General features: G+C 46.2%; 2 protein-coding genes and 1 long non-coding RNA gene across 3 annotated transcripts in view; all 3 read right to left on the minus strand.

The window, feature by feature from the left end:
- The window catches only part of LOC309474207, a 111,898-nt gene that overhangs the window by 24,148 nt on the left and 66,221 nt on the right, over nt 1–21,529 (minus strand). The gene's annotated exons all lie outside the window — the stretch shown is intronic.
- Nucleotides 1,973–2,908, minus strand: LOC309513972 (odorant receptor 131-2-like; the record flags this gene model as incomplete). The annotated part of the gene is made up of 1 exon (XM_082190094.1): nt 1,973–2,908. One exon carries the CDS (start codon nt 2,906–2,908, stop codon nt 1,973–1,975), a length of 936 nt encoding a protein of 311 aa, XP_082046220.1.
- LOC309513892 (odorant receptor 131-2-like) lies at nt 17,875–19,154 on the minus strand (the record flags this gene model as incomplete). Its single annotated transcript, XM_082189985.1, has 2 exons — nt 19,076–19,154; nt 17,875–18,961 (listed from the first exon to the last, which is right to left on the minus strand). Exon 2 carries the CDS (start codon nt 18,919–18,921, stop codon nt 17,875–17,877), a length of 1,047 nt encoding a protein of 348 aa, XP_082046111.1. The 5' UTR covers nt 18,922–18,961; nt 19,076–19,154.

The raw sequence follows: 21,529 nt of genomic DNA on the forward strand, positions 1-21,529 counted from the left end.
ACTGAACTAAATGGGTTTTATTTAACCAAAACAACAACAGGTTCCACAGTGGGAAAGTAACCCATGTACGGCCAAAAACTGTGTTATACTGGTAACACCGACTACCGCAGCATTTGCTACTGCAAATACATAGACACGCTACTCTGAGCATGTAAGACATGCTGCTGCTGCACAATGTAGCATACATGAATTACCCATAGCAGATCTACACAGGTGGAGCTGGGGAAGGTGGGGGGTTTCTGAAAGCGTGCTGCAAACTGCTAGTACAAACAATGAACAAATATTTGAAAGCAGATAATGCAACAGGGACCAATCAGCTGTGCCCTGTAGAGAATGATGCGATTGCTAGCAGATTGAGTTAAGAACCTATCAGTCTGCGCCATCTAGTGTTTCATAACAGAACTTTGTATTTCATAACAATTCTCTGAGTGTTTAGTATGGCAATGGGAATGAGAATTTCTAGAAAATGATAATCTTTCTAGCCCTGAAAGAATTTAGTCTAGGCCCGAATGTTTTTTTGTTTTGTTTTTTTTTTGTTTTTTTTGTGGAACTGCTGGAAAGTTTAGGTGAAATGATATACTGTACATGACACCTGTCACGTACAGGTCCGATGAAGATGACAAAGATGCAAAATGTTCCAAAACAAAAGTATTTATTAAATAACACATACTCAGGTAATCCACAGGTACAAAGAAGGCAATGACACAGCATGTTGACTTGACAATACCGGACAACTTAACTGAGAACAAAGAGAAACTGAAATAAAAAAATCCTTAAACATACAGTGCTTTATATCACACACACCTGTTAAGCATTAAGCATATACTACAACTTCACACATCTATAGCCTCTTCAATATCTCCTTCTTTAACAAATCTCAAGAACATCTCCCTTTTGTTAAATACAGAAGACTTCCCCTTGATCACATATGTAAGCTTCTCAAGGGCCAAACTGGATATCAAGTTTTTCAGCCAAAGTCCAAGGGAAGGACAACTTGTATTCTTCCAGCAAAGGGCAATTGAACGCCTGGCTTGTAGTAGGCACAAATCCACCAGTTTTTTCTCTTTGACGGGCAGAGAGCAATTTTCAGTGTCCACATAGACAGCCAATACACATATTACCGAGCTTAAAGAGATAGGAGTAGTAGTCACTTCCCTCCAAAACTTTTGCACCTCACCACATTCCCACACACAATGAAAAAATGTGCCTTGCAAATTACTGCATTTAAAACATAAGTCAGGAATACTAGGGTTAAATGTATTTAATCTCACCGAAGTGATATAAGTTCTCATTATCCAATTATATTGTAAGAGTCTCAAACGAGTATTTATAGTTTGAGTTTGTGCTTTTAAACATATTGTATGTTCTAATCTCATCTAATGAAATATCTTTATTTAAATCCTGCATCCATGCTCGTCTTTTATTTTCAGAATTTTCTTTATGATTCTGTACCAGTATATTATTAACTGGATAATTCACCCTTTACTGAAACAGTCTTGTGTGGAAAAGGTGTCCAGTGTGGATAATAAAGGGATTTGCACAGAATTCTTTAGTTTTGAAAAAATAAAACTTTAAGTTAAATGACATTAAAATATTGTCTTCATATAAGTCCATCAATCTAACTATTCCCTTATTCAACCATAGTTTAAACCACATATAATTTTTAGCTGGAGTGTAAAAAGTTTTTTTTTTAATCTGTGTTCCCAGAAAAGTAGTGAACCCATGAAAAAGCACCACACTCACCAGCTGAGCTACAGGCTTAAATAAACAATAAACAATAAAACTAAGAATTTTTCATGTTTGTACATAATTGTAGGATAAACACAAGATTACAGTCCCTTCCAATTTTTTCTGTAATGTATTATGACTGCACAAAAACATACAGTATGTAAGCATTAACAAAGATGGCTAATATCAGTATTTCTGCAGAGTAAACAAAGAAAACAAACTAGCAAGATAAAGTCATTTTTGCTTAATATTTGGTTGATTCAACCTTTGCATTAGGTAATTTACATGAAAAAAGTCCCTTTATATGTTTATAAAAATGTTTATCCCGAACACCATAAATCAGAGGAGTAAGAAGTCTTGGTACAATGTTTGTTAAAAGATAATTGAAAAAGAAGATTTTCTTCTGCTGATCAGTAACAATTTGAAGAAAAATGTTGTCTAACACAGGAGTAATGTAGGACAACATACAGAGCAGAAGCTGTGCTCCATGTAACAGGATGGTGCTTTGGGCCTTTTTTGCTGAGGATTTATCAGTGGTGGCTCTTCTGGCCGCAATAAGCACTCGACAATATGTGAATACAAGAATTACCCACACAACAGATGTATAAAGCCCATTCATAAATTTGCTTAGTTCTCCATGATACGCTGTGTTATAAAGAGATGCTGAACTACAGAAAGTACCTGTTGTAAAGATAGATAAAGGACGAACAATTGAAAGGAGAATCAAGTCAGCCAATCCAGGTAAAACTCCTACACCCCAAATCAGAGAGATAAGGATGTACGTCCTGTGCACTGTGCAAATCTGATGATGATGCAGTGGTTTGCAGATGGCGATGTAACGCTCAACGGCCATACCGGCCAAAGTCAGAGGAGTGTTCTTATGAGCTGTTGAGGCTATTATTAGCAGTGTAACACAGAACGGGAGAGGTACATTTTGCCATGCAAAAGTCATGACAAATAGAATTACACTGAAACAAACCATGAGCATATCATTGATAACCAAGTGAAGGTATAATATATATCTCGGATCATTGTAGAAAATTGAACTCCTAAAGAATATGAATACAAACACTCCATTTATGGAGATAATTATGACTGCAAGGAAAACAATGGTGAAATTTTTTGCAAAAGCATCTGCATATCTTTCTTGTAGACTATATAAAAGCATTGTAGAGTTCATTGCTTTTTTGCACTGGTGTCAAGTTCAGTTTAATGTAAGTGACAGTCCTTTTTTTCTTGGGAAGTAAGATTTTTGATAGTTGTTGGTTTCCCTTTTCTTTTCCTTAAACATATATTTATGGCTGTCCAAAGAACATCAAGCTGTAATACAATCTTCTTTATCCTGAAGATTTTTCCATTTATTTAATCTGATAGGAAAATTAAATGAGAAAAAAATTTGCAGGTTAACAATTAAATGAAGAATATAAATACAAAATTAAAGACATTGCTGAAAGAGTGAACTTACCGTTTGCTTAGTAAATTGTTTTGGCTCCAGATGTAAACGGACAAGTTTATATGCTCACTTAAGATGTAAAAGCGGGAGGAGCAAAAAAGAGGGGGATGATGATGGGAGTGAGAGAAAGAAAGAAAGAGTATATTTTTATTACAGTATATTGCTCTCATGGTGTAATTATGGGTCCATCTGATTATAATACAGCATTTCGATTTTGATGTGACATGGAAAAGAATTTGTGGTAAAGTAGTAAAGTATGGTCTCCACAACCTCGGCCCCTCAGAGGCCAAATCCGCAGGTTCCAGAGCAATCGGGGGAAAAGCGTACAGACGTAGCCTCAGACAAATCTGTACCATAACGTCCAGCCTCAAGAGAGCTGGGTTTGTCATATCCTGAGGTGCGGACAGATCCACTTACGCTTGGCCCAAAAAAACTCCCATATACACTTCACCACCTCAGGATAAAGTCTCCATTCCCCGGGCCTCAACCCCTGCCTTGATAGGATGTCTGCTCCTAAGTTTTGGTACACTGGAATGTATACTACTCTCAGGGTTAGCTGTTTTCCTTAGGACCAAAGGAGGATCTGGTGTGCCAGTTTGCATGGCAGGCACGGACACAGACCCCCTAATGCTTTATAGAAGAGACCACTGATGTGTTGTCTGTGCGAACAAGCACATGATGGCCTCTCAGGTCTGGGAGGAAATACTTCAATGCTGTGAAGACAGCCATCATTTCCAGGCAATTTATGTGCCACGAGAGATGATGACTCCTCCACAGACCCAGAGCTGAGTGGCCTTCCATAACCACTCCCCAGCCCTTGAGAGAAAAATCTGTCGTGAGCATGAAGCGATGACAATGGGCTTTTAACATGGGACCTTGGGACAAGAACCAAGGCTTCCTCCATATAATCAAGGTGCAAAGAACTTGATCATGCGGAGTGGGTTCCCCTCTGGGAAAACCCCCTTGGTCTTGAGCCACCACTGCAAGGGTCTCTTGTACAGCAAGCCGAAAGATAGCACTTTTGGGTCTGATGGCAGCTGTGTCCACAGCCTCCGAAACTGTTTGACAATGAGTGACTGGTCTAGCTTTATCTTGTATATGGCAGTGAGAATCAAATCGATACGAGCAGGAGACAGATGTGCCTGCATCGTCGTTGAGTCCCACACCACGCCTAGAAAAGTGGTTCTCTGTGCTGGAGAAAGCACACTCTTCTTGGCATTCAGCCTTCACTCTAACTCTTTCATAATGGCAAGGATGACATCTCGATGCCGAACCACCATCCGTTCAGATTGTGCTGAGATTAGCAGATTGTCAACATAGTTTAACACGTAGATGCCCGGAGTCACAGCGGAGCTAGTGCTGCATCCACGCATTTCATGAAAGTGCAAGGTGATAGAGCTAGACTGAAGGGAAGAACCCGATATTGGTACGCTTCGCCCCCCAAAAGTTCTTTGGAAGGATGGATACATGGAATTATGCCTCCTAAGATCTACCGTGACAAACCAGTCCTCAGATTTTATTTGAGTCACAATCTGCCAGCAATTTAGATGGTGCAGATGTAAAAACCGCACTCCGCCTCGGGTGGAGGAACACATTTTGTGGCCTCCTAGCCCAAGAGAGTTTTTACTTCCTGTTCCATTACCAGAGCCTCCTCGGGGCCCACCGCATTGGTAAAATCCCTGATTTTTTAGCCTCTATCCACAGTCTACAGGACCCATTGTGACACATTTGGCAGAAGTCTTACGCTGCCAAAAGGTCTACTAAGGGAACCAGCCTCTCGAGACTGGGCTCTGGTGTTCTTCAAGTAGTCAGCTTGGTGTCCTGAAGCAAACTGGCAGGGAACAACCCAGCTGATTCGTCTATTTCCCTCCTCGGAGGATGTGAGAGTCCCAAAGACGCAATGTCAAGGGACTGACTCAGATGCACTGACGCAATGTCTTGTGCCTGAGGCATGAGCTCGCTGGAAACCGTTGCTTCCCAAAGCATCAAGGGCAATGTCTACTTTGGTGTTCTAGGAGCGACACCTTTGGCTGAACCTGACGGGGATGCGAGATGCCTAGAAAGTGCACTTTCTCGACGCACCCATCTCTAAAGGTGGTCTTTTGCGCAACACTGTAAAATAATTTTCTCAGAAGTATTTGACAGCAAAAAAGTAGATGGAGGCAATCAAACAGATCCTGCCTCTGCCACGGTTTGCCTTTGAAGGCTGTGCATACCAGTACAAGGTCCTTCCCTACGGGTTGTCGCTGTCACCTCGTGTCTTTACCAAGTCGCTGAGGGCACCCTTGCCCCTTTAAGGGTAGCAGGCATTCGCATACTCAACTATCTTACTACAGGCTAATTTTAGCACACTTTTGAGAGTTGTTGTGTGTACACAGGGACATGGTGCACAAGCACCTAGTCCGACTGGCCCTTCAGGTCAACTGGGAGAAGAGCAAGCTCTCCCCTCTGCAGAGCATCCCTTATCTCAGTGTGAAGTTGGACTCTTTCACAATGACAGCACATCTTTGGTGGTTGATGTAAGCCAACGGTGATAGATACCATTACTTTAGCCAGAGCCCCCTCGACGAGGTGGCTGTATGCTCTGAAGTGGCACCTTTTTGTCGCTTGATATTCTTTCAGAGGAGAAGACCCATGGAGATATGGTATTGTGTCAGTGCTGTCCTTCCTCCAAGAGGGTCTGGAGAGACACCTATCTGCCTCCACCTTGAAGGTGTATGTGGCTGCAATAGCAGCCAATCACAACACGTTGATGGCAGGTCAGTGGGGAAGCACAACGTAATTATTAGGTTCCTATGAGGCGCTCTTGGGATCTCTTAGTGGTCTTACAGGCCTTACAGAAAGATCCATTTGAGCTTTTACAGTCAGTCAAGCTTAGTGCCCTCTCTATGAAGATGACCCTCCTGACTGCGCTCACTTCGGTCAAGAGGATGGGGGACCTTCAAGCCCTCTCTGTTGATGATACAAGCCTTGAGTTCAGACCAGTAGACTCTCACATGGTCCTGAGACCCTGGCGCAGCTATGTGCCTAAGGTTCACACTACCCATTTCAGGGATCAAGTGATAACCTTGCAAGCATTCCCTCCTGATAAGGGAGATCCAGCCCTATCTCTGTTGTCCAGTGTGCACTTTGCACATTTATCTGGATAGCTTTAGAAGATCAGATCAGCTTTTGTCTGCTTTGAAGGACAGCAGAAGGTTAAGGCTGTCTCCAAACAAAGAATGGGCCACTGGATTGTGGATGCATTTCTCCTGGCTTCTCAAGGCTCACCATTTCCCCTGGGAAAGAGGGCTCACTCCACCAAGGGTGTCGCTGCTTTTTTGGCTTTAGCGAACGGTGCCTCACTAGTAGACATCTTTAAAGCTGCAGGCTGGGCTGCACCTTTGCAATATTTTATAATCAACGCATGGAACCAGTTCCGTCCAGTGTTCTGGGAACTCAGACGACTGGTAGGGTGTAGTTCTTACATCAGCGCCCTTACCTTTGCTAAGGCAATATCGTGCACGTTTAGGTTCAAGCTAAAGTTTCCTATAATGTTGAACCTTGTACCAACCTTGCATCAATTAAGCACATTTCGGTAGATGAGTTTGGAGGAGGAACTAATCACCAGACACATTACCTGTGGTATGCCCCTTTCAGGTGAGCCCTTTTTATTTGGGTTAGTGGTCCATATGTAGTGACTCCCTAACGGTGGTCCCATATGTGTATTCTCCACTGTTCGGTTCCCTGGCTTGAACCCTGTGTCTTCCCCTGGACAGAGCTTCGTTCCGTCACCAGTCACTGTGGTTGGTAGTTTCTCCCCCTTAGGTGGAGCACTCCACAGAGACTTCTCTATGTTGTACTACCTCCGGTAAATCTATAGGATGTCCCTTTGCATTGAGAAGGAGAATGCTTCTCAACATTAACAACCAGGTGTCCTCAGCTGTACATAAATATTCAGCAGAAAAGGCAGCTGAAGTGACCTTCATTGTATGGTAAGTCTGTCTTGAAGGAAGACTGGAGGTCACGCCCCCTGGTCGTTGGAAGGTTGCAAGTGGGTTAAGTGCATTTGTCACTGGCACACTTTGGGTAAAGAACAGTAATTTTGTCAATTCGTGACAGAAAAGCATGGCAATATATATATATTTTTTTTTTACATTCATTTACTTGACATACACTTTCATTTGAAGTAAATTCAAGTGTATTCAAGATTTTCATTTATTAAATATTTTATTACATTTATTATTGTTTGCGCCACACTTGAGGTACAGTCATTATGCGATAGGATCAAGTCTAACCTTTGCATCAAGTGTTGCAAATCATTCATCTAAGTGCAATACACTTACATTAACAATTTACAAATTTTATGTTTCTATTTTGTATTACAGTATATAATCAGTTTTTTTTAGAGACTTCATAATTTATGATTGCACTAAAAATATGTTTCCAAAGATGTTTAATATTCAAGAAATTAAAATAGCATTGTTTTTCAGCAGAGCAAATGAAGAAAACAAACAGCAAGATTGATTTATTTTTATTATACTTTTTTTTTTTGCTCATTGTTTGCTTGATTCAACCCTTACAATTAGTAATTTTCAGGCAAAAAGCCCATTCATGTGATTGTAAAAAAGTTTATCTCGAACACCATAAATCAGTAGGGTAAGCAGTCGTGGTTATAAGTTTGTTAGAAGATAATTATTAAAGGTAACTTTTGTCCGATCAGCTAGGAAAAATTTAGCAGAAATCGTACTCGGTTACTAACGTAACCTCGGTTCTCTCTAGAAGAGGGAACGAGTACTGCGTAAGATATCTTACGCTAAGGGGGAAATCCTTTTTCCGCGAGATATTGAAGCCAAAAATTATCCTTAATTTTGTAATAATGCAAAACGCGTTGCGGCAGCATGCAGACATAGGCGAGGCAGCTCGCGCGCCTATTGGCTGCTCTGCGGCAACTGCAGCAGCCTATCGAGCGAGGCCTGGCGTGACGCCAGACCCAATCAGGGCACTTCGCGCCCGCTGCATCACCTCCCGCCGAAATGGGCATGGTCTAGGCGTATAAATACCGCTCGCAGGCAGCTATTATCTGGTTTTTCATCATCGAAGCAACCAGAGCGTGTGCATGCACGGCAAGATACGCAGTACTCGTTCCCTCTTCTAGAGAGAACCGAGGTTACGTTAGTAACCGAGTACGTTCTCTTACGAGAGGTCTCTCGTACTGCGTAAGATATCTTACGCTAGGGGACCCACTGCAAAACGCCGTGCATGCTGAGATCTGACACCAAAAGACCCAAGGGCGAAAGCCCGGGGTACATATAGTGCACAATCACTCAGGGAACTCACAGGGAGTCCGGGAAGAGGGAGGGGCGAAGCCGCACTCTTCCACATATGGCAGCGTCGCTTAGACGCGAATTTCATCATACAGACAGGGCGGGGTACGGCCTGAACTGATGGGGGAATGTGGGTCTTACACAGTTTGCCCAGGCACATCTCGTGCTGCTACTTTTCACTGTCGAACATTGAGCTGTGCTCAGTAGACGCAGCATTCTGAGCTGATAGCATCAGGTCAGATAATACTGGTAAACTTAGACCGACAGCAGCCTGGCCTGCAGGGCGGGAACCTCTAGGTTATAGAACCTTATAAATGTAGACGGGGAGGCCCAGCCTGCCGCCATACAAATATCTTGCAAGGCAATCCCACTTGACCAGGCCCACGAAGAGGCCATGCCTCTCGTGGAGTGCGCTCTGACACCCAACGGGCACTGCATGCCCTTGGAGGCGTATGCCAGCGCTTTAGCATCAACTATCCATCTGGATAGGCTCTGTTTCGACGCGGCTAGTCCCTTAGAACGATCGCTAAACGAAACAAAGAGCTGCTCCGTCTGTCTGAAAACAGACGAGCGAGACACATAAGCTCGTAATGCCCTGACTGGGCAAAGGAGGCTCGCGTCTCTTTCCTCATCAGGGACCGGTAGGGCTGACAGGGAGATAACCTGCGCCCTAAACGGTGTGTTGAGGGATTTTGGAACATAACCGTGCTTAGGTTTGAGTATAACTTTTGAGTCATTAGGCCCAAACTCCATGCACGCCGCGCTCACAGAGAGCGTGTGTAGGTCCCCTATGCGCTTCACTGAAGCGAGAGCCAGCAGAAACACAGTCTTGAAAGACAGGTGTTTCAAATCAATTGACTGTAAAGGCTCAAATGGCGCACCTTTCATGGACTGAGGGAGGTCTGGGAGGATTCAGTCTCTTAGCCCCTCTAAGGAAGCGGATGACTAAATCGTTCCTTCCTATTGACTGACCAAGCGTTGTTCCTGAGAACGCTGCTATAGCCGCCACATAAACTTTGAGCGTGGAGGGGGCCCTGCCCTTATCCAACAGCTCTTGTAGGAAGGAAAGCACCTCCGTCACACCACAGTCTGTGGGTGACACACCACGGGCTGTGCACCAGCCCGAAAACACTGACCATTTCGAGGAGTAGAGCCGTCTCGTAGACGGAGCTCTAGCCTGCGTGATCGTGTTTAATACTCCTTTAGGGAGTCCAACATGTACCCGTTGATGGCCCAGACATGAAGGGACCATAATTCCGGGTGAGGATGCCAGATCGAGCCGTGGGCCTGTGAGAGGAGGTCTCTCCTCACTGGTACTGGCCACGGGGCAGTACTTGCTAACTGCATCACGACTGGGAACCAAGGTTGGTTTTCCCAGAACGGTGCCACCAGCAATACTGAGCATCCTTCTTCCCTGATCCGCTCTATCACCTGAGGCAGGAGAGAGACGGGGGGAAAAGCATAGAGCGGGCGGCGGGGCCACACATGGGCCAGCGCGTCCCTGCTCTTGGAGAAAAATTCCGGACAGTGAGCGTTTTCTTGAGACACGAACAGGTCTACTTCCGCTCTGCCGAATTTCTTCCACAGCAGTTGGACTGTCTGTGGGTGTAGAGACCATTCGCCTGCCGGAACATTGTTCCTGGACAGTCTGTCTGGTCCTATATTCAGGAGCCCTGGCACGTGCGCTGCTCTGAGCGAGCGCAGGTTGCACTGAGCCCATACCAGGAGGCGTTCTACCAACCTGTACAGGTTCCTGGACCTGAGGCCGCCCTGGCGATATATGTAGGACACCACAGACATGTTGTCCGAACGGACCAGGATGTGAAAGGTCCTTTTATTTGGGGACAAAAACGCGTCAGCGCGTTGTCTACTGCCAGCATTTCGAGGCAGTTTATGTGCAGGAGCTTCTCCCGTTCCGACCACTGGTCGAAGAACGGTCTGCCCTCGAGCAGCGCTCCCCATCCCGAGGTGGATGCGTCCGTGGACACCACTTTCACCCTTGAGGAAGTCCCCAGGCTTACACCTGATTGGTACCAGTCGTTCGCTCTCCAAGGTTTCAGAGCTGTGACGCACTTCTGATTGACCCTGAGGCGAAGCAAACCGGATGCCCACGCTCTGCGTGGGACTCGCGCTTTCAGCCAAAACTGCAGCGGGCGCATGCGGAGCAGGCCCAGCTGGAGCACTGATGATGCTGAGGCCATGAGACCTAGCATCTTCTGAAATTTCTTGAGCGGGACAGACGCGCCGCAGCGGAACGAGTTCGCTGTGCGTTGAATGTCTACCGCGCGCTGTGGTGATAGTCGCGCTATCATGGACAGCGAGTCCAATTCTGTGCCCAGGAAAGATATCTTCTGACTGGGTGACAGAGAGCTCTTCGCCCAATTGACACTGAGACCCAAATTCTCGAGGTGATCGAGTAAAACGGTCGTGTGTTCTATGAGCACTGAGCGAGATTGCGCTAGAATCAGCCAATCGTCCAAATAGTTCAGTACTCGCATGCCTCTCATTCTGAGGGGTGCGAGTGCCGCATCCATGCACTTCGTAAATGTACGGGGTGCCAGGGATAAACCGAACGGCAGGACTGTGTACTGATATGCCTGGCCCTCGAAGGCGAATCTCAAATATCGCCTGTGACGTGACGCTATCTGTATTTGAAAATACGCGTCTTTCAGATCTATTGACACAAACCAATCTCCTTGGCGAATCTGCACAAGGATTTGTCTGGTCGTGAGCATCCTGAACTGTCGCTTCACAAGCACTCTGTTCAGTTGCCTTAGATCTAGTATGGGTCTGAGACCCCCGTCTTTTTTCGGTACCAGGAAGTATCTGCTGTATAGCCCTCCTTCGCTCTGAACTTGAGAGAGAGGCTCTATGGCCCCTTTGCTCAATAGTTTCGCCACTTCGGCTCGAAGTAAATGTGCTATTTCTGTTTTTACCGTGGTCTCGACGCGCGCCGCATAGCGGCGAGGGCGTCGGCGAAACTGTAGCGAATAGCCTCTTTTTATAATGTTCAGCACCCACTTCGAAACCCCGGGCAGCTTTTGGCCATGCGTCTGCATGGATAGCTAGGGGTTGAATACGAAGCGCGCTCTGCTCGCTCAGCGATGGAGAAGCTTCGGCGTGCTGCAACACAAGCGTCGCGCTCGTGACATTTGAGGCATGGGGCGCGCTGATAACAGCGGGCAGATTGCCCGCGCTCGACTCCTCTGCGGTGGTCAACCGCGAGGGGGAGGGCTGGGCGGTTCCCGTGGGAACTGTCATGTCTATGTGTGGATGTGGGCGCGGGACAGCGGGCACATTTATCACACCGAAAGCATCGTTCGCTTGAGTGAAGCGAATGCATGTTGGTTTCGTTTTTACAGAAACCGTGAGACATGCATAACGTGGTGTTAGTGGGCACTGGGTAGTGGGCACATTCACCATGTTTGAAGCGCAACCGATCTGAGTCGGTTTTATGTGCGCGAGCCCTGTGTGACAGGCTGTGCTTGTGTGTAGAGATGGGCACTGGGCAGTGGGCATTCTTACTACACATGAGACACCATCGGCCGTGGCCGGGACACCAGAAAATACACTCTTTTGGGGATTTATCTGGGTAGCCGTGAAAACGGCATTTGTGTGCAGGCAAGCGGGTGACAGAACCGGCTTGTTGGCTGCAGAAAACACTGGAACAGTCACATTTGCTGGAACTGGACGAGCGAATAGCTTTGGTGTGAGTCCGGCCGCAGCGGGACTTGAACACCGTCGTTTTCCTAGACGTGCTAGGACGACTTCGGGGCCTCGGGCTTCACCGTAATCCTAGGTCGTGGGCCACGCACGGCGGGGCGGTGACCGGATGAGCGGGAGCGCGGTCTCGCGCTTCGGGCCTGGCGGCGCTGCGAAGTGGAGGCAGTGGACGGTGGCTGTGGCTGTGAGCTCTGAGCAGACGGTTTCGCACGGCCTGCTGCAGAGCTGGAGCGCTTCGGGAGGAAGTGCTTCATAGCCTGTGACGTTTTCTGTACCTCTGCGAATCTCTCCGCAAAATCCTTGACGGAGGATCCAAAGAGGCCTGTGGCGGAAATCGGGGCGTCGAGGAACGCAGTGCGATCGGACTCGGCCATTTCCGAGAGCGTCAGCCAAAGATGTCTCTCGGTCACAGTGAGAGAGGCCATATTCCGTCCAATGGCCTGCGCTGCAGACTTAGTAGCACGGAGAGCGAGGTCCGTGGCACTTCTTAAGTCCGGCACGCAGATCGCGTCAGGTCCTTCCTCATCCAGCTTACGGAGGAAATCGGCCTGGAAGATCTGAAGCGTAGCCATGGTGTGCAGCGCTGACGCAGCTTGCCCGGCGGCGGAGAAAGCGCGGCGGAGCAGGCTTGACGTCGTGCGGCAAGCTTTAGAGGGTAGGGCCAACTTAGCGCGCCGTCCAGCGGAGGGCGGACATAAGTGGGCCGCTATCGCCTCTTCGACCGGCGGCAGCGAAAGGTATCCTTTGTTCTTGGCATCGTCAACTGCGGAGAATGCCAAAGAAACAGCAGGACGCACTCCACACTGAATAGGGGGCGTTCCAGGACTTAGCGACTTCTTCATGTAACTCAGGAAGAAAGGGCGCTGGTCTGGACGCAGGCGAAGCGCGCTCCCCAGGCAGGAAAAATCCATCCAGCCGGTTGTGAGCGGGCTGCTCGGGCGAAGACCACTCGAGGCCGAGGCTCGCCGCTCCGTCTCGATGGACGCTCTCTTGCCTGACGATGTGCGGGCAGGGGGCGCGGGATCCTCAGAGCCCGCCCAATCCTCACTGCCTGACGCCAGGATAGAGCAGGAATCATCCTCTCCCAGCAGGGCTTCCTCATCAGCGATGTCGACGGAAGCGGCGGCAGACGGCGGCCGCTGTCCGTCAGGAAGAGAGGCTGACGAAGCCGGGGAAGCAAGCGGGCGAACCGGCGAGCTTTGGCGGCTGGGGGAAGGTTCCGGGACCCGCTGGGCACGGCGCTTTTTACGGCGCGACACCGCGGCGGGCGGGGGAGCAGTCTCAGCGAAGAAGGCCAGGCGAGTCCTCAGAGTCGCCATAGTCATCAGCTCGCAGTGAGGGCAGCCGCCGTCAGCGAGCGCTAGAACTGCATGTTCCTCACCCTGGCAGGCAACGCAAACCACGTGGCGGTCCCCGTCGCTGAGTGTGGCTCTGCACGAGCCGCAGGAAGGCATCTTGAAAAAGACGCTAGCTCTTTTAGAATGTGTGTCGCAGCGGCGACACACACACACAAACAGAGTACAGTGTAATAGAAAGGATATGAGCGCCGGAAAGCGCAGCAGGAAGGCAGGAAGGCGGCGCGGCCAGCGACTTCAGTGACTCGTCCCGCTGAAGGTGCTCTCTTTCAGATGGCGCGGCTTCTTCTCCAGCTCCAGCGATGCGTGTGCTTCGCTTGAAGGATGAAAAATCAGATAATAGCTGCCTGCGAGCGGTATTTATAGGCCTAGACCACGCCCATTTTGGCGGGACGTGACGCAGCGGGCGCGAAGTGCCCTGATTGGGTCTGGCGTCACGCCAGGCCTCGCTCGATAGGCTGCTGCAGTTGCCGCAGAGCAGCCAATAGGCGCGCGAGCTGCCTCGCCTATGTCTGCATGCTGCCGCAACGCGTTTTGAAAAATGATTTTCCCCCTAGCGTAAGATATCTTACGCAGTACGAGAGACCTCTCGTAAGAGAACCTGTCTATGACACCAGCAATGTAGGACAACATACAGAACAGAAGCTGTGCTCCATGTAACAGGATGGTGCTTATATCATTGATAACCAAGTGAATATATAATATATATCTCGGATCATTGTAAAAAACGTTTAACTCCTAAAAAATGAAAACACAAATAGAATAGAATAGAATAGAATAGAATAGAATAGAATAGAATAGAATGAGGTATTTATATAGCGCTTTCATATGTACTACTGTACACCCAAAGCGCTTTTACAATCATATCAGGGAATCTCTTCTCAACCACCACCAAATACTCCATCTGTCTGTCTTGAGCAGTATATTGAAGCATTGTAGAGTTCATTGTCTGTGTGCTCTTAGTACAATTCAGTGATTCAATATCCTATTAGTATGTCTCCCCCCCCCCCCCCCCCTTTTTGTTGTGGCTCGTTTTCCTTGCAAGATATCAATTACAGTCCAAAGTCCATATCAAAGATATCAAAGTTGATATCCCAAAGATTTTTTCATGTGTCACCTGATATAGAAATAGAGCTTAACACGTTTACACTGAGAGAACCTTGGCCTGTAAGGCGGGTACCTCCAAGTTCTAAAACTTCACAAATGTGGACGGCGAGGCCCAGCCAGCCGCCGCACAAATGTCCTCAATGGGTATACCACTGGACCAGGCCCACGAAGAGGCCATGCCTCTCGTGGAGTGAGCTCTGCAAAGGGGCAAAGAAGGCCTTTGGACTTATAAGCTTGCGCGATAGCATCCACTATCCAGCGTGACAGTCTCTGCTTTGTGACGGTCAAACCTTTAGTGCGGCCGCCAAAGCATACGAGCAGCTGTTCTGACTGCCTAAATGAGGCAGAGCGCTCCAGATAAATCCTGAGAGCCCTTACAGAGCAGAGTTAATACGCATCACTCTCATCATCTGGCGAGGAGAGAGCCGTCAGGGAAATGACCTGTGCTCTGAAAGGAGTGGAGAGCACTTTAGGGACATAACTGTGCCTCGGTTTAAGGTCGTTCGGCCCAAATTCCAGGCAGGAAGCGTTCATAGCTAGCGCTTGTAGATCACCCACTCGCTTGACTGAGGCAAGTGCCAGCAAAAAAGCAGTTTTGAGCGAGAGCGACTTCAGGTCCACTGACCGAAGCGGCTCGAATGGGGGACCCTTCATGGCTTCCAGGACTTTAGAGAGGTCCCAGATAGGCACAGACGGGGGGCGCGGAGGGTTTAACTTCCTAGCACCTTTGAGAAAACGCACAATGAGGTCGTTTCTTCCCAGCGGTTTGTCGGCTATCGGAGCGTGAAACGTTGTTATGGCCGCCACATAGACTTTGAGCGTGGAGGGGGTGCGACCCACATCCAGTAGCACACTTGGTACTTCACATGAATGAGTGTCTACGTTTTGTGCAGCGCACCAGCCAGCAAACACTGCCCATTTCTGAGCATACAGGCGCCTTGTTGAGGGCGCTCTCGCTTCCGAAATGGTTTTCAGCACCTTATCCGGGAGATACCCGGGTACCCGTTGAGGGGCCATGCGTGGAGGGCCCACCTGTTCACCTGTGTGAGGAGGTCGTTCGTCAGAGGAATCGGCCACGGGGCTGTTTCCAGCAGCTGTAACAGCTCTGGGTACCAACACTGGGTTCTCCAGAGGGGGGCTATTAACAGCACTGTACATCTGCACTCCCTGATCCTTTCAATGACTTGTGGTAGCATCGTGACAGGAGGGAATGCGTACAGAGGGCGGCTCGGCCAGTCGTGGATGAGCGCGTCCCTGTTCTTTGTAAAAAATATTTGGCAGTGAGCGTTGTTTTCTGAGGCGAAGAGGTCGACCTCTGCCCTGCCGAAGACATCCCACAGCAGCTGAACTGTTTGTGGGTGAAGAGACCATTCTCCTGGGAGAAAATTGCGTCTGGATAGCATATCCGCACCCTGGTTCAGAACGCCTGGTACATGCGCCACCCTCAGCGAGCGCAGGTTGTGTTGGGACCAGAGAAAGAGATTCTCGGCCATGCTGTGCAGGTTGTGTGACCTGAGACCACCCTGGCGGTTTATGTACGACACCACTGCCCTGTTGTCCATCCGGACCAGGACGTGGTGGTCTTTTAAGTATGGGAGAAAGCGCAAACGAAAAGGCCCAGGCAGGAAGCGCACAGAATGTGACGGTCTCCACCGACGAGTGAGCCTCTACACGAGGCGCAGGTGGTGCGAGGCATTTGAAACAACGCCTTCGAAATATTGCTCTTTTCGAGTGTGGATGCGGCGGCGAACACACGAGATAGCAGAAAAAAGGATACGCGCGCTGGATGGCACAGCGAAACAGCGAGCTGAAGGTGGCGAATGAAGCTGGCGTCTTCAGTAGCTCTATCCCGCTGATAAGGCGTTTCGACGGCGGCGAGTTGCTTCCTATTCCGGAAGTCAGCGAAGTGGAGAAGTCACTGAAGGAGTACAAATCTGGAGCACCTAGGTGAGACACACAATATATAGCCTCTGACCACGCCCATACTGGCGGGATCTGGCACGCCAGGGCGCCACGCGTCCTGATTGCTTGTCGTGTCAAAGCCGCCTCGCCATAGGTTCGTGCAGTTGCCGCAGCACAGCCAATGACCGCTCTCGCGCTCAGTTGTGCTCGCTGTGCAGCTGCACTGCGTTTTAAAAAGTTTGCTTCAATATTCTCGAGAAAAGGAGGTTTTCCCATAGCGTAAGCTAGCCTTACGCAATACAAGAGACCTCTCGAAAGGGAACCTAATGTTTATGTTTGTTTATTTAACTGAATAAGTACGCTGAAACAAAAAGCAAGACAAGGTAACAGTGCATGCTGTTTTTCCCCCATCATATATCAAGTAAAAAAATATCCAATAAGATAGAGCCACAGCAACTTTCTGAGCAAAACTGAAACAATGAACAATACAATAAACAATCTACACTTCAATATAAAGCTTATGTTTGGGTTTAAATCTCCTAAGGTAAATGAGAAAAATGTATAGAGCGAGAAGAATTAAGCATATTATTTTCCAATTATTAATTTTTTTTCAAATAGATTCTCAAATTAACATTTTGGGAAAATTAGTCTTCATAGCACATTATGATTCTTAATTATTTTACAAGGCAGATCATTTTAGTCCTCTGTAAAGGACATCAGGATTATGTGTGTGTATATATATATATATATAAAACCTTGATAAGTTAAGGTATTTTTGTACTATAATGTTGGCACCATAATGTTGGGAAGACACATTATTGTATACAAATTGTGTATTTGATCAGGCTATTAAGACATAGGTACACAAAAAAATCGGCATTTTACAGAGAAGAAAATTTGCCTGAATTGACTTGCAAATGAAAACATAATTCCTGATGTCCTCTACTGAGACCATACAATAAATAATGGATAAACTATTTTTATGTATCCAAAAAAGTGATATACAGTAAAATAACAAATAAAGTCACACTCAGATGTAATTTCACAATTGTGATATATTCCATAAAACATAAGTCTGTATTTGAGCGACAATGCATGTGTTTATTTGTAAAACGTACAACAGTTTTATAAATGCTGCAAACATTTTTTTTCCTCTAAATTCCACTTTGCCAAGAAGTTATAATTACAAAATCAGAATAAGAAAATAACTAAGAGAAAAGCACTTATTAAAAATATCTTTTGCATAGTGAGAATGATAAAATAATTACTAATGATGCTTATATGATGATACCTTTTTAGCTCACTGCTTAGTTGATTCAACTTTTACATTAAGTAACCTGCATGAAAAAAGTCCTTTCATGTATTTAAAAAATTGTTTATCTCGAACACCATAAATGAGGGGGCTAAGTAGTCTTGGTAATAAGTTTGTAAGAAGATAATTGAAAAAGGTGATTTTTGACCGTAGAGTAGGTACAAGTTGGCTATAAATCTTGTCTATGATAGGAGTAATGATGGACAGCATACAGATCAGAAGCTGTGCTCCATGTAACAGGATGGTGCTTTGGGCCTTTTTTGCTGAGGATTTATCAGTGGAGGCTCTTCTGGCCGCAATCAGCACTTGACAATATGTGAATACAAGAATTACCCACACAACAGATGAATAAAGCCCATACATAACTTTGCTCAGTTCTTCATGGTATGGCGTGCTATACACATTTGTTGAGCTACAGACAGCACCTGTTGTAAAGATAAATAAAGGACGAACAATTGAAAGGAGAATCAAGTCAGCCAATCCAGGTATAACTCCTACACCCCAAATCAGAGAGATAAGGATGTACGTCCTGCGGACTGTGCAAATCTGATGATGATGCAGTGGTTTGCAGATGGCAACGTAACGCTCAACGGCCATACCGGCCAAAGTCAGAGGAGTGTTCATATGAGTTGTTGAGACTATTATTAGCAGTGTAACACAGAATGGGAAAGGAACCTTTGGCCATGCATAAGCCATCACAGTAAGAATTACACTGAAAAAAACCATGAGCATATCATTGATAACCATGTGAATATATAATATATATCTCGGATCATTGTAGAAAACTGAACTCTTGAAGAACGTGAAAACAAATATTCCATTGATGCAGTTAACTACGAGCCCGACAAGAACAGTGGTGAAAGTTTTTGCAAAAGCTTCTTCATATCTGTCTTTGGTGTACTGAACCATTGTAGAATTCATTATTCTTTTGCACTGGCATAAAGTTCTGTGACTCTTATGAGTGAAAAAAAAAAATCTTGGCTTTTTGGTTGTTTTTGTTTTTCCTCCAAATGATGTCCACAACTTTCTTTCCATCAAGCAGTGATATGAATATTTTCCATCTGTGTCATCTAATCTGAAAATGAAATAGATACACTTTTAACAGAATATTTAAGAGTGAGAAGCTATTAGCAACACATGAACACAATATATTATGTATTAAAACATTTGTTAAACAAAGAGCGCTTACCTTTCCACCTTGTAGGATCGACTGATCTGCCTCAAGATGTAAAAACTGAAAAGTTTAAATACTTTAGATGTGGAAGAGGAGACAGTCAGGGAGTAGGAGGGGGAGGGGGGAGGGGGAGGGGGAGTGGGAGTGGGAGTGGGAGTGGGAGTGGGAGTGGGAGTGGGAGTGGGGAGTGGGGAGTGGGGAGGGGGGAGGGGGAGGGGGAGGGGAGGAAGAAAGAAATGGAGTGGGGAGGGAGAGGGAGAAAGAGCGAGCACGCTGGTAATATTGAGAGAGGCATAAAACAGGAATACAGTGAAATGATGCTGAAAAGTAGGTTTTTAAATAATCTCAAATATTTAACGAACAATTTGATTGAGAGTAGTAGCTTTTGAGTCAAAGTTGTTCAGAACGAGGAGATCTAACATATGATATGAATATTGTGTGTATGTGTGAAACAAAGCATTAAAACCCTATAGCGCCACCTGCTGGCTGATTTCTTTAAAATTTTGCACAGACCTCTATGTCCATGAGTCAAACAGGCCCACTGAGTTTCGTTCCGATTGGCCTCCGTTAACTTTGTCCGATATGTGCACAAACTTCATTGGCTGACGGCGGCAGAATTTTTCGAGATCCACGAATGTCCTCATAGACAATCACGGCACCTTAGACAGAAACTATACCTTGCACCTGACTGTTGTTTAGCTATAACCGTTTTCATATTTGTTTGTTTTGTTTGTTCGTTTTATAGTGCCACCAAGTGGCCAATCGCCACTTTTCCTCCTTTTCCACGCGACCACAGACTGAGCCTGTACATAGGTGTATTGAGTTTTGTGAAATTAGCTCATTCTGTTCAATCGTGATAGCCATTTTAATAAAAGTGGCCTCGACCACTTCTGCATCCAATCGTGGATGTGAATCATTTTTCTTTCGTTTTTTTTGATAATTATTAACAATCAGACTCTAGAGAATCTTTCTGTGCTGGTTTGGTTCCGGTCGGGTGAAAACCCTAGGACTAGTTCACAAAAGTAGGTTTTTCAAAAAGTCCAAAATACCCAAAAATTCCACCAACGTGCGTTTTGTTCGTCTTGAATCAAGGACGATATAAGACATTTGAGTCTGTGACTAACAGTTTAGCTGTTATGAGTGATTTCGTACTGTTGATCGCTGGGGCAAGCCTCGGTGACGTTATAGATGGCAATGGCAGCTCATCAGGGGAGGCAAGGGAGGCCCAGCCTGTATACCCAACATTTTGAAGGACAATTTAATGTTAATAAAATTCCCAGTTATTAATTTCATGTCTCAAAATGTGTAGTCATTGTTAGTAATTTCACCTCGGTAAGTGTAACCACTGCGCTCTTCCCCGAATGTGCCAAATCTGCGAAATGCGTGTCTGAGGGGATAGAGAAAGGTAGGGGAGGCAAATCCATAGCTGGAGACTTGTGCTTCCGTTGGTAATTTTTTTTTTGCCAATCACCATCAAGTATTTCATTTCAGCGATTAGGAGTGTTGAGAAAAGTAACATGGCAGAGGAGGCTATCTTCCCTTGGTATATCAACCAATCATCGCCGAGACGTAAATTACGTGATATTAGTTTGAACTGCTACCGCTGATGTAACTATGGAGAGTGGAGATATTAAATATTTGATTGCAAACTAATTTACTAAACTACCATTCAAACAACAGCTACAAATTAAAAATGAAGGAAGACCCCATGCCTAAGTCGGATATAGGCTATACAGCAATCAGCTTCACGGCCAGACATTTAAAAGGATAGAAGAATGGATTTTGGATTTTGCCTCAAGTGATCGGCTAGGACTAGGTGAGTGAACTTATATTTATATTGTCTGGATGTATGTGTTGTTTTCTATGAATATTCTGCCTATAAGTGACCAAAAAAGCCATTAAAAAGAAATCTAACAGCTAAATTTGTGTGTGCGTCCTCCATGTTCCCAGAGTGTGTATGTGCAAGTTTAGCTAAAAATACCGAGCCCGATCTCATCCCAAGGCGTCATATACTGACGCTTTTGACATTTCGTCTACATCCAATGCACATGGCACCCTTTAGTGTCAATATGAGACGCAGATAGATATGGGCCAGAAGGCGCCTCCTAGCGGTCTAACCCTAACCCTACCCCAGACCTAAACCTACCCATAACCGAACAAAGCTCTGTGCGTGTCATATTGACGCTAAATGTGCGTTGGATGTAGACGAAATGTCAAAAGCGTCAGTATATGACGCCCTAGGATGAGAATGCGTTGAAATACCTCACAGATCATTTTTTATATCATGTTAAAATTGTCCTGTTTTGAGGGTGAGCAAAAATGCGTCGTTTTGTGTGTGGGCTCTTTAAATGCAAATGAGCTGCTGCTCCCGGCACAGAGGGTGGAGCTTCAACAGCTCCTTCTTAGCAGAGCAATTTAGTGTATGCGCGTTGTGCATGCTACATTATGGCCAAGCATGCGCCCTTAAAA

The sequence above is a fragment of the Leuciscus leuciscus genome (assembly GCF_965113295.1).
Source record: "Leuciscus leuciscus genome assembly, chromosome: 14".
In the NCBI taxonomy this organism is placed as follows: Eukaryota; Metazoa; Chordata; class Actinopteri; order Cypriniformes; family Leuciscidae; genus Leuciscus; species Leuciscus leuciscus.